This window comes from Sinocyclocheilus rhinocerous, unplaced genomic scaffold (genome assembly GCF_001515625.1).
Source record: "Sinocyclocheilus rhinocerous isolate Xijiao unplaced genomic scaffold, SAMN03320098_v1.1 scaffold1535, whole genome shotgun sequence".
Lineage (NCBI taxonomy): Eukaryota > Metazoa > Chordata > Actinopteri > Cypriniformes > Cyprinidae > Sinocyclocheilus > Sinocyclocheilus rhinocerous.
Genome location: NW_015654946.1, coordinates 1,431 through 14,528, shown reverse-complemented (window position 1 = coordinate 14,528; position 13,098 = coordinate 1,431). Strand labels below are relative to the sequence as shown.

Below are 13,098 nucleotides of genomic sequence, written 5' to 3'. Positions count from 1 at the left end.
TCCTAATAAAAAGACTGTTCAACTCTTAATATTTTGTATTTATATTCTCCCCTTTAAATTCTCTCCGCCCCACATAAAAAAATCCTAATTTAACACACCTCTGCCTGTTTTTTTTTTTTTGCATTCCCATTTGCTCAAATAGCAAAAGAAAAACCCACAATAGTATTTTCACGACTTATAAAAAGAAGAAAAAAATTAGAGAGATACTGATAACGGCAGTCAGAAGAGAGAACTGTCACATTTACGTCACTCCCAGATGCTGTAGAAACACCCTCGCAATAGTGTTAACTAGTTTTTTTGTATTCTGATTCAAAGGTAATATAATACGGAGTACAGTGTTGTAAATGTATGCATATTTTTTATTCCATAGTAAGGGCAATTCATACAATACATTTAAACTGAGCTACTTTAATACCATCTCCGAACTTTCTACCGCTAGTCTGCTGTTCTTCCTGTATAACTTGATTGACAGATGTCTCGTCCAGTCAGCGGTAAGTAATCTATTCTCAAACCAATGGCGCTGTCTCAAACTATACCTACCTCTTCCGGTTTGTCTGATTTGTCATTGTGTTTTCTGACTTGTTAATTTGTTTTCGGATTTGTCATTGTGTTTTTTGACTTGTTATAATGTTTTCGGAATTGTTGTTGTGTTTTCTGAATTGTTATTTTGTTTTTTAGACTTGCATTTGCGTTTGTAATTTGTTATTTTGTTTTCAGAATTGTGATTTGTTTTGCACTTCTCGGCCACCGTACGAATGAGAATTATAAACGTATAAACTAAAAAAAAAATATATATATATAATTTAGGGGAAAATTTGCCTAATTTTGTCACAATGATCAAAATGTTTTTATGAGATTCACCCTCATATTTAACCATCAATTTTTTTCCTCTGGTCTCCATCATATTGCATATTGAATCATACCTCACAAACACGCACTGCTTTGTCTGGTTTTCAGATCTGCAGGATATTCCAGAGGAGAGCGAGTGTGGGACTGAAGCTCACAGTTAACATCAGCTCAACTAGAAGATCCTACCTTAACCTCCGCCAAAACTCTAGAAACTCACCTCAGCAGTCAGTTATGACTCAAGGCCTTGTTCACACCACGCCAAATACCGAAAAATCTGCTGCGGTTGAATTTAATTTGAAAGAACTGCTGTTAATGCATCCGTCACTAACATTTACATGCTGGCAATGTGACTTTTTTTTTTTTTTTTTACAGAATAATTCACTCAGAGTGTTTCACAGCTCTCAGCACCAGCGGAGGAAGAGAGAACATCACGCACCACTTTCATCTTCACACTTTTCTTGCACAGCTGCTGCACCTTTGAACTCAGAAGCTGTATTTCTGTAAACTGTTTTTTTTTTTTTTTTTTACGAATAGGGAATGTAATTCTCAGCCGTTGGTGTTTCATAAAACGATGACTCCGTGGTGCTCATGAACAGACTGTTTTGCTAAACACAAGTGAATAGCAGAGGAAGAAGTCTGAATCTTTTCTCTGTCTCTGTATTCTTGTATTTGGTGTTGTTTGATATACACCATAGTGAGGGCTATTTGAAAACATGTAAATACGGTTTTAATTTCCTTTCTTCTCTGTGAAAAACAGGTGTCTCAAACGGCACAACACTTTGTGTACAGGGTATTTCTGCTTTTTCTATAAGGGTCTCCTTCTCTCAGAGAGTGATTTAGCATTTTCGTTCAGCCCTGCCATTTTTTACGCATTGGTTTGAACAGACAAAATGCAAAAATTTGACCAAATTTGTGTTGGTGTGAACTGGCCTTTACTCTGTAGAATAATGTTATTGCATTTTATATGAAACATAGTATAGAACAATTAAAGCAGCACTATGTAACTTTTTCTGTGTTCAAAATTTGCAAAATGTATATAATGAGCGAGTACATCATGAATTCATCTTCCAAACCGCGTTTTTGTCTTATTCCGAATCACTACGGTACACTTATAATAAGTACTTATATTTGGACTATTGTAGCCTGGTCGGGTCGTCACCGCTGCGGAGTAACACATACCTGCGTGAATCACCATAGACATAAACTTAGAGAAGTAGCTCCGGTTAGAATGTTCTTCCGCGGGATGTGTGCAGTTCTGTTTATTAACCGCTAGAGCGCCAAAAGTTACATAGTGCTGCTTTAAGTCTTTTTCAAGATTTTCAATGTTTTTGCAAACATTGTCTACATTTTACAGTTGTGTTATTTAAAAGGTTAAAGGTGTATTTTTGATTTTTTTTTTGGAACTGAAGGAAACTTTAGAGGATATTCTGCGCTCGTGCTGACTTCCGGTTTTAATATATCGATTGTCAATTTTAGCTGCATTATTGTCCATTGCTATATTATTGGAAGGATGTGGACATGATTTTCTTCTGCTGAAAATAAGTGATATTATGGTAAAGATGAAATGTAGCACATTGAATTCCCTGCAGCTTGAAAAAGACTTTGAATGCAGTTATAACTACCACAGTTTACCTCTATAAATGGTAATAAATGTTATGAAGAGTGGAGGTTTTCTTCTGTACTGCTAAAAAAAAAGAAAATTAGATATTTAATGTTGATATTGGAATGAAGTGGAAAATGATTGTAAATTCTTCTCTGTCCACTTGAAATCACACTAAAGCTTTGTTTAATATCACACTGTTGATATTGTCTATGTATAAATGTTTGAGGAAGAACTGCACCCTTTAAACATAGCTGTTAAATCATTGCATTTTTATTCATTTTTCACTGTACTGTGTGTTTAAATATATGGCTGTAATCATGTTTTGTCATCTATATAAATGCATTGATAACGGCTTTACTCTATTTCTTTAATTACACTACATATTAACATTTGTGACCCTGGAGCACAAAACCAGTCTTAAGTCGCTGGGGTATATTTGTAGCATTAGCCAAAAATACATTGTATGGGTCAAAATTATTGATTTTTCTTTTATGCCAAAAATCATTAGGATATTAAGTAAAGATCATGTTCCATGAAGATATTTTGTAAATGTCCTACTGTAAATATATCAAAACTTAATTTTTGATTAGTAATATGCATTGCTAAGAACTTCATTTGGACAACTTTAAAGGCGATTTTCTCAGTATTTTGTTTTTTTTTTTTTTTGCCCCCTCAGATTCCAGATTTTCAAATAGTTGTATCTCAGCCACATATTGTCCTATCCTAACAAACCATACATCAATGGAAAGAACCTTCAAAAAAACGGACCCTTATGACTGGTTTTGTGGTCCAGGGTCACATTTGAACATTTTCCTATCACATGAAGTGCAAATGTTCTGCCATCTCACACTTCAACCCTACAAAGAAAGTGACAATAACATTATATTTCATTCAGTATATATTTGGAAGTGAATTCGATTTCAAATGGTTGGTTGGTTCTTATAGGAGCAGTGTGTTGTGAACACTGAAAAGTAACAACATTGAGAGCTCGTGAGAGCTGCAAGTGATTCGACCACACCATCTTTACAAACACATCCTCCAAGACATGGCAGCAAAACATTGTGTTCCACTTGGTGTGCACAGATATCTGGCCTGATGCAACACATGGCAGGTAGACATTGTGTCCACATTTATTGGATTGTATCTAAGCTTGTTTGAGATGCCAAATGCCTCATTTGAAATGAAAATGAGAGAAAGGCGGCTGCAGTAAAAAAAGAGCTGTCAAGACTGACGTTTTAGCTTCTCGTTGTGGACCAGAATCTATGTAAGCAAAGGCAAAGTGTAACTCGTTTTTAGTTGAATAAAGATATGATTTCTGTATTATGTATTATGACTGTCAGAGTGTAGGGAGTGCCCCACAGGTTTAAAGTAGAATTTAAAAAGACAAGAACATAGCAGGCTTCTTTAAGATGCTAACAGTTTGCCCTGAATGTTAGATGGCTATAGCATTACTTTCTGTAATTCAATCAAAACTTTAGATATTTGTAATGCAATTTTCACTAGTTAAAACTACAGGCTCACTTACGCATAATTTACCAATCAAATATCTCCATTGACTCCTATTGGTTTATAATTTTAGACAATTACTACAATTAATTTACCAGTAAGAATTCTGACTGAACGGCTCTATAATTATATTTTCAAGTTTGTTTTATTTAGCACATTTAAAAACAGCAAGCACTGCTGACCGAAGCTGAGTTGAAAGTCAAAGAAAAAAAAAATTTGATGGAGTAGCTAAGACAGATAGCTCGGTGCCTGATTATTAAGAGATTTAAAAACATAAAGAAAAAATTTGAACTCAATTCAAAAATGCACAGGCAACCAATGTGGACATTTCAAAATCAGAGTAACATGGTCAAATTTGCGCCGGAATTTTGCAGCAGCATTTTGCATTAAAGGCAGAGTAAGTGATTTCTGGTAGCCAATGTTGATATTTGAAATCACCAAAACAAACACGCCCCTACCCCAAAAGGGTCTTGCCCCTATTTTGATAGCTCCGCCCCACATATACATACGCAACCCAGGGAACGATTAGTTCTGTGAAACAAAGCAAAACCAATGTTACACGTGTCTAAATCGGACGTGAGCGGCGCGGCGCAACAAATCCCCGACAGAAAACTGCTGCCGGGTTCTATTTATGATGTGCTGACACACATTTCAAATGGTTTTCAACGGTCGTTTGATCGCGTCCGGTGTAGGCAGACTTTAGCTGTTGTAGACACTGTGTTACTCACCTATTGAGAAGAAACAAAGCAACCTCGGCGTCCGATCGTAGGCCTCCGCTCCTTGAGTTCTCTCCAGCACTGGAAAGCTGATCCAATATTTTACACGGGTCCTACTTCTTGCCTTATCTTTCCGCAGACGTTTTCCTCTTTTGTTTTTTTATCCGCCATCTCTATCTTTCTGTCGCTCGGCTCGGCTAATGTCCGTCCCATGCACTGAAACCTCTCTCCTCCACATCACGAGTAGACACGCCCCTTATTGCTGATTGGCTACAAGTTTGTTTTGCTATTCGGCCCGAATCAGTTTTCTAAAGTGTTTTTGAAAAATCACATACCCTGCCTTTAACTGAAGATGAGCGACAGAAGACTTGGACATACCATAATAAAGATAGTTGCAGTAAGTCCAAGCGAGACATAACAAGTGCATGGATTGCAATCACCAAGGTTTTCTCAGAGATAAAAGTTTTAATCAATTATATTTTACTAGTAAAAAAAAAAAAGTCTAATACTGGTTTTAATACATTTAACCTCTGTAGGGTTTTACATTAAAAAATCATGTTTATGAAGCTGCATTGAAGCCAAAAGAAACAACTTCATGTATGAAAAAAGAAAAGTGAAATCATTAAATAGATTTTATTGTTTTGTGACTGAAAAAAAAAACTTTAAAGAGCAGGTCATATGGGTTTTTTGAAAAATATCTCTTTTGCAGTTTATAACGTAGCTATCCTTAAATGAAAACAATCTGCAAAGTTGTTAATCAAAAAACAACTTCCGGGAGAGACGAGCGAGTTAGTTAGGCTGGTGCGCATGTGATACAGCTGTTCTGCGTTCTGACTAAAAGTTAAGACACAGCGTCTTTTTTCTGTCATTCTTCAAACATTACAGTAGACATATTTTGGTTTACAAACTGTATTGTTTCATCAGTTAGTCACGTTAGCACTCGGCTAACTTATCCACCATTATTGTTTTAAGTGTTCACAGTTTAGCAGCTAAACTTTAGCTGTGGGCACGATTCGCTTGCATAAGTGTTTTGTATTTTATGTCATTATTATAAGAACGGATTGGAGCGCTATATTATTGTTTTATGTAAAGGTGCTTTGTCAATGGTAGCGCTCCCTAACCTGCTCCTCTCTGTGCCAATCACAACAGGCTTGGCCAGCTGACCAATCAGAGAAGAGTAGGCTTATGGAAGGGAGGGGTTTGCTCCGAACTTGCTTGGAATGAATCGTTTCGAAATCATTGGCAAATGACTCTAATATTAAATGTATATTCTGAGAAAATTACAATGCTTTCTGACCTTAGATGCATTTAAACCTGTTGTAGGGGACTCCAACACAATATTAGAACACTTTAAAATACCATATGACCTAAAAAACCCAGTGGGCTCCCCCAAAGTCCACGGTATAGTTTGAACACTGGGCTTATGGAAGGGAGGGGTTTGCTCTGAACTTGCTTGGAACGAATCGTTTCGAAATCATTGGCTAATATTAAATGTATATTCTGAGAAAATTACAATGTTTTCTGACCTTAGATGCATTTAAACCCGTTGTAGGGGACTCCAACACAATATTAGGACACTTTAAAATACCATATGACCTGCTCTTTAAATAAATTTTTTTTGTGTCGTTTGCGTGGGGAATTGACCCACATTTAGGTTGTGATGCATTGAAAATCTTTGACTCTGACTTAAAGCTTAACTCTAATTTGCCCTTGTGCATATTAAAAAAGGTACCCAGTCCCAGTTTTTACGATGATGCCAAAAGTATTTATTTATCTATTTATTTTTAAATTGTCAGAGATATCATATGGCTTCAGATGATTTGGAATAATGCAGACAAATCATATGGACTACTTTTATGTGCTTTTGACAGTTACAATCAGAAATGTCTCATCCTTGTGTTTCAAAGATGAAAACGAAATATGGGTTTGGAGGTTGAGTAAATGATAGGGTTTTTATTTCGGGCAAACTATTCTTTTAATATTGCTCCTGCAAAACAGTACAATTTTGTATAATTAAATAAATTAATATTTTATACGGAAAGCACCAAATATACATATAGTACAGTACAGTTTTTTTTAATCATTATTCTTCAGGAAAAAAATAAATAAATAAATATATATATAAAAACAAAGCAGAGAATGATCCTTTTTGTTAAAAAAGTAAATAAGACACTTTTTGGAATGATGACTAGAACCATTCATTAAAATGCAGAAGAGTTTGCAAGCTCTCCAGTGAGCAGGATACAGGTGGCAAAAAAGCAGCTTTTATTAATCCAGTTGAATACTATTTTGTGTGTTCGAGTCCTCCTCCCGTGCCTTGATCAATGCCAGTAGCCCCTCCAGCTGTTCCTCCAGAACGTCATCAGCTCCATCGTTCCTGATGATCCAGTCAAACTTCACACCCTCATCCAAACCACACTCGGACTCAGCGTCGTCTACACCTGGACAGGTACACAATCACACCATTACCACAATCCCCACAACTCTGTTATATTGTGTTTCACTGTAGCATTTTTACCTGTGGTGAATCTCCAGCCCCTCTGTGATCTCGTCTGCTCAGAAGCCTCCACCCGAACGCAGACACATCTATCAGGAAACTCTTCTTGGAGCCACTGCACGTCTGACATCCTTCTGCAATCGCTGATTATCTGAGTAATGGATAGTATGTGATATATGTCTGCCATAATTTCTTCAAGTTAAACCACTCTTTTATTTTTACGGGTGGTAGTGAAGACATCTGAGTTTCTCTGCGTATCTTATCTTATGATAGTTATTCTCAAACGACTCTCAGAGCAGCTCTGGAGATGAAGTTCATGTGTTCATACCCGTATATAGTGAGACGGCAGATGCTGGAAACATCCCAAGCGTCAAGCTTGCTTAAGTATGTGTAGTAGACTAAACCTTTAACACCTCCAGCTTGCAGGTTGTTTGGGTGTGGGGGAGCTCATACCCAGATGGGCTGTGTGGCATGTTTGATGGCCAGTCTACAGAAGAAGCCAGAGTCCTGCTGTCTCTTCATCTCACCCCAGCGGATCATGTCAGCACGATAGCTCTCCTTATACTGACCACAACCCAACAGCTCCTCATAGTCGAGATTATGATCCTGATATTCCGAAATACATCAGTTTCTGTTAAAGTTTACATGTACTGTAGAACAAAAACCATTTCCATTTCAGAGCACAAACCGAATGGTATTTTAGGGGATTCACCTCAACATTTAAATGCATTTAAAGTATGTGAACCCATTGGAATTGGTGGTATTTTCAGCATCAATTGGTCAAAAGAAAAAAAATCATGTTTTTCTATACTTTGATGAAGATCAGATGACATATTAAGACTATTTAATGCAGAAAACTAACCAATTCTAATGTGTTTTATACCTTTCCTTGCCACTGTATACTGTACATTATAAGAGTAACTTCTGTCAAACTGTACTAATCAATAATTGTGAATGAGCTTGCTGAATGGTATGCTAAACACTTGTGAAAATTGTGTTAAAACAAAATCTAGTGTAAAATGAGGACACATTATTCTCATCCCCCCTCAACTATAGGGATCGTTCTTCAAACATTACAGTAGACATATTTTGGTTTACAAACTGTATTGTTTCATCAGTTAGTCACGTTAGCACTCGGCTAACTTATCCACCATTATTGTTTTAAGTGTTCACAGTTTAGCAGCTAAACTTTAGCTGTGGGCACGATTCGCTTGCATAAGTGTTTTGTATTTTATGTCATTATTATAAGAACGGATTGGAGCGCTATATTATTGTTTTATGTAAAGGTGCTTTGTCAATGGTAGCGCTCCCTAACCTGCTCCTCTCTGTGCCAATCACAACAGGCTTGGCCAGCTGACCAATCAGAGCAGAGTAGGTTTATGGAAGGGAGGGGTTTGCTCCGAACTTGCTTGGAACGAATCGTTTCGAAATCATTGGCTAATATTAAATGTATATTCTGAGAAAATTACAATGTTTTCTGACCTTAGATGCATTTAAACCCGTTGTAGGGGACTCCAACACAATATTAGGACACTTTAAAATACCATATGACCTGCTCTTTAAATAAATTTTTTTTGTGTCGTTTGCGTGGGGAATTGACCCACATTTAGGTTGTGATGCATTGAAAATCTTTGACTCTGACTTAAAGCTTAACTCTAATTTGCCCTTGTGCATATTAAAAAAGGTACCCAGTCCCAGTTTTTACGATGATGCCAAAAGTATTTATTTATCTATTTATTTTTAAATTGTCAGAGATATCATATGGCTTCAGATGATTTGGAATAATGCAGACAAATCATATGGACTACTTTTATGTGCTTTTGACAGTTACAATCAGAAATGTCTCATCCTTGTGTTTCAAAGATGAAAACGAAATATGGGTTTGGAGGTTGAGTAAATGATAGGGTTTTTATTTCGGGCAAACTATTCTTTTAATATTGCTCCTGCAAAACAGTACAATTTTGTATAATTAAATAAATTAATATTTTATACGGAAAGCACCAAATATACATATAGTACAGTACAGTTTTTTTTAATCATTATTCTTCAGGAAAAAAATAAATAAATAAATATATATATAAAAACAAAGCAGAGAATGATCCTTTTTGTTAAAAAAGTAAATAAGACACTTTTTGGAATGATGACTAGAACCATTCATTAAAATGCAGAAGAGTTTGCAAGCTCTCCAGTGAGCAGGATACAGGTGGCAAAAAAGCAGCTTTTATTAATCCAGTTGAATACTATTTTGTGTGTTCGAGTCCTCCTCCCGTGCCTTGATCAATGCCAGTAGCCCCTCCAGCTGTTCCTCCAGAACGTCATCAGCTCCATCGTTCCTGATGATCCAGTCAAACTTCACACCCTCATCCAAACCACACTCGGACTCAGCGTCGTCTACACCTAGACAGGTACACAATCACACCATTACCACAATCCCCACAACTCTGTTATATTGTGTTTCACTGTAGCATTTTTACCTGTGGTGAATCTCCAGCCCCTCTGTGATCTCGTCTGCTCAGAAGCCTCCACCCGAACGCAGACACATCTATCAGGAAACTCTTCTTGGAGCCACTGCACGTCTGACATCCTTCTGCAATCGCTGATTATCTGAGTAATGGATAGTATGTGATATATGTCTGCCATAATTTCTTCAAGTTAAACCACTCTTTTATTTTTACGGGTGGTAGCGAAGACGAGTTTCTCTGCGTATCTTATCTTATGATAGTTATTCTCAAACGACTCTCAGAGCAGCTCTGGAGATGAAGTTCATGTGTTCATACCCGTATATAGTGAGACGGCAGATGCTGGAAACATCCCAAGCGTCAAGCTTGCTTAAGTATGTGTAGTAGACTAAACCTTTAACACCTCCAGCTTGCAGGTTGTTTGGGTGTGGGGGAGCTCATACCCAGATGGGCTGTGTGGCATGTTTGATGGCCAGTCTACAGAAGAAGCCAGAGTCCTGCTGTCTCTTCATCTCACCCCAGCGGATCATGTCAGCACGATAGCTCTCCTTATACTGACCACAACCCAACAGCTCCTCATAGTCGAGATTATGATCCTGATATTCCGAAATACATCAGTTTCTGTTAAAGTTTACATGTACTGTAGAACAAAAACCATTTCCATTTCAGAGCACAAACCGAATGGTATTTTAGGGGATTCACCTCAACATTTAAATGCATTTAAAGTATGTGAACCCATTGGAATTGGTGGTATTTTCAGCATCAATTGGTCAAAAGAAAAAAAATCATGTTTTTCTATACTTTGATGAAGATCAGATGACATATTAAGACTATTTAATGCAGAAAACTAACCAATTCTAATGTGTTTTATATCTTTCCTTGCCACTGTATACTGTACATTATAAGAGTAACTTCTGTCAAACTGTACTAATCAATAATTGTGAATGAGCTTGCTGAATGGTATGCTAAACACTTGTGAAAATTGTGTTAAAACAAAATCTAGTGTAAAATGAGGACACATTATTCTCATCCCCCCTCAACTATAGGGAAACATGAAGGGGTCACAGGTTATTTACAGCAGTTTAGATGAGAATAAGATTCAGTTTTTACAGCAAACATAGCCTAGCTGGTGTATATGAATGAATTTCAAATCTGTGCCTGATTGAGATGCACCAACCTACAAAAAATAAATAACTTAGGGATATTACATACAGTGACCCCAGCAATTATTTAGAGACTTAAGCCACAATTTAAAAAAAAATGTATTGGCATTATATAACAAAATATTAAAATGTGGTGTTTATCAATATATATATTGTTCAAAACGGAGTCAGAAAATCTTGGACACTTTCTTTGTGTTAGACTTTTGAACTGAACAACACCAGTGGTTACTCTACTACACCAGTGTAAACTTGACAGGAACTGACTTCAAACATTAAACATTCACAAAAAATGACAAGATAAATTGGTTAAAAAAATTTAAAACTGGCTCAGAAAAGTCAGATCTCAGCAAAGTTCGCTATTCAAACAGGAACGACTTCATGCCGATTTACCGTAATGAACCGACACACAGCAGCCATGAAATATACATAAACACGCTTTGATCCTGCTGTTTTAGTTTTTCTTAACCAGATATTTTTTTCTTTATTTATGTGCTTTTAGGCATTAATACAGTATGCGATTTTTTTTCACTTAAAGAAGGTGTAAGTGTATAAACGTCTGAATGCGTGATGCTTGGTGTTTTGTGTATTTACGGTAATCGAACTAGTGTCACGCCATCAACTTACGGGGTATGTGTTAAACATTTGTATTCAATTTTATAAAATAGTAAAATAGTACTAAAATAGTAAAATAGTATTTAAATAGCATCATAGGTTGTTAAATAAAACAGTCATCTTATTTTGCTCACGCATTTATTAATCACTTGTTTTCTGACATCACTGAACCGGAAGTCAAACGACTTAAAGCGTTTTTTTTTCTCTGGATTTCGTTCTTATTTTCATCCCCTACTTTTGCTTATGAGGAAAAACAAACTTGCTAATTATTTACCTGTAATTGTGCTAACACGCGATCTTAATATGATGTTTACTCACAATACCTTTATTTCAATCATTATTATTTATTGATTTATTTCTCGATCGTCATTTGGACCTTTTCGCTTACTTCGAAATATGAACAGCTCAGCTTTTTTATTCTATTTTATGCATTAGGCTTTAAAATACTAAATGTTTGATTTTTAAAACCGTAATAACCTCTTTGGTGAATGCGTTATTTTTGTTTTCGTGACCCGGAAGTTTTGGATCTGTCAAGAGTGTTTTTGCTGCAACTTCTTTGTGTTTGTTTACATGTGATATTCACCGCAGAAGTTGCTGTTTTGTGTGAGGCTGCTGGTTTCGATGTGACGCGCAGTGATGAACGGCAGCTCGAACCCGCCTCTGGATAAAGAAGAGCATGTGTTAAAGCTCGGAGATAGTTTTGAGAAGAGACCAAAATCATCTTTTCACACTATCAGATGTGAGTCCATCATGTATGACTTGCTTTAATAAAAATAATTGAATAAACTGAATTGCATACTCATTTAAACAAACACACACACACACACACCTCTAATCTCAAGAATCTTACCAGTATTTGGAAACAAGAGCAAGCCTAGTAACTGAAAATAATATACGTCCTGCAGGCCAGCTCGTTGATTTGATGTTACAAATGTGTGGATTATGTAAAATCATCGACGATATGAACTAGACCTGTGTCAGTAATAATATGCATGGATTTTATTATTATAATTACAAATAAATTGCCGTACTGTATATTCATTTTTTTCCACAGATGATTTTAAACCAGCATCTATTGATACATCCTGTGAAGGAGAATTACAAGTTGGAAAAGGAGATGAGGTTACCATCACATTACCTCACATACCAGTAAGAGTCATTGTCCGCAAGATTTTGTGTATGAAACCCTTTCTACGGACCACTTACTGTAATTTCTCTCAAGGGCTCCACTCCACCAATGACAGTGTTTAAGGGCAACAAAAGGCCGTATCAGAAAGACTGCGTTCTCATCATCAACCATGACACTGGAGAGTTTATGTTGGAAAAGCTCAGCAGCAGCATACAAGTCAAGAAAACAAGGTGAGCAGCCAAATGAATTGTGAGCATTGTTTGTGAAGAGATTTCAAGTCAAGTGACACCTAGTAACACCAAGTCTTTTTGAATGAAAGTAGTGCTGGGCGGTATACCGGTTCATACCGAATACCGGTGTTTATTTTTGTTATGATATGAATTTTTAAAATACCGCAATACCGGTGTATGTCGTTCAAACAACGTTCGGAATGCGACACTGTTTGAAAGAAGTCCCTTTTCACTGTTGCACTGTGGTGAGGGAACAGCTGTATGTGTTACTAAGCGTGAAAGTTCCGAAACTGAAGCTGTAGAACTAATAGAACGTGATGACACAGAAGAACTC

General features: G+C 36.6%; 4 protein-coding genes across 6 annotated transcripts in view; 2 read left to right on the top strand and 2 right to left on the bottom strand.

The window, feature by feature from the left end:
* arhgef2b (rho/rac guanine nucleotide exchange factor (GEF) 2b) overlaps positions 1 to 1,219 on the top strand; it is a 48,966-nt gene extending 47,747 nt beyond the window's left edge. For both annotated transcript variants that reach the window (XM_016524796.1, XM_016524795.1), the window contains exon 21: positions 958 to 1,219. In XM_016524796.1, coding sequence (XP_016380282.1) covers positions 958 to 1,010 — 53 coding nt within the window. In that variant the 3' untranslated portion in view covers positions 1,011 to 1,219. The remainder of the gene's footprint in view (positions 1 to 957) is intronic.
* A 5,605-nt stretch (positions 1,220 to 6,824) lies between these two features.
* LOC107717899 (phosphomevalonate kinase-like) lies at positions 6,825 to 7,795 on the bottom strand (the record flags this gene model as incomplete). Its single annotated transcript, XM_016524806.1, has 3 exons — positions 6,825 to 7,115; positions 7,193 to 7,322; positions 7,625 to 7,795. Coding segments are annotated over 3 exons (474 nt in total), but the record flags the coding sequence as incomplete, so codon positions are not given.
* Positions 7,796 to 9,277: 1,482 nt separating this feature from the next.
* LOC107717898 (phosphomevalonate kinase-like) lies at positions 9,278 to 10,244 on the bottom strand (the record flags this gene model as incomplete). The annotated part of the gene is made up of 3 exons (XM_016524805.1): positions 9,278 to 9,568; positions 9,646 to 9,775; positions 10,074 to 10,244. Coding segments are annotated over 3 exons (474 nt in total), but the record flags the coding sequence as incomplete, so codon positions are not given.
* Positions 10,245 to 11,361: 1,117 nt separating this feature from the next.
* LOC107717897 (ELL-associated factor 1) lies at positions 11,362 to 12,768 on the top strand. Of its 2 annotated transcripts, none has more exons than XM_016524803.1 (4): positions 11,362 to 11,420; positions 12,014 to 12,144; positions 12,460 to 12,554; positions 12,628 to 12,768. In XM_016524803.1, the coding sequence occupies exons 2-4, from the start codon at positions 12,042 to 12,044 to the stop codon at positions 12,766 to 12,768; spliced, it is 339 nt and encodes a 112-aa protein (XP_016380289.1). In that variant the 5' UTR covers positions 11,362 to 11,420; positions 12,014 to 12,041. The 2 variants fall into 2 exon arrangements, with proteins under 2 accessions (XP_016380289.1, XP_016380290.1); XM_016524804.1 differs by having other exon boundaries at positions 11,379 to 11,420; positions 11,994 to 12,144.
* Positions 12,769 to 13,098: the final 330 nt, after the last annotated feature.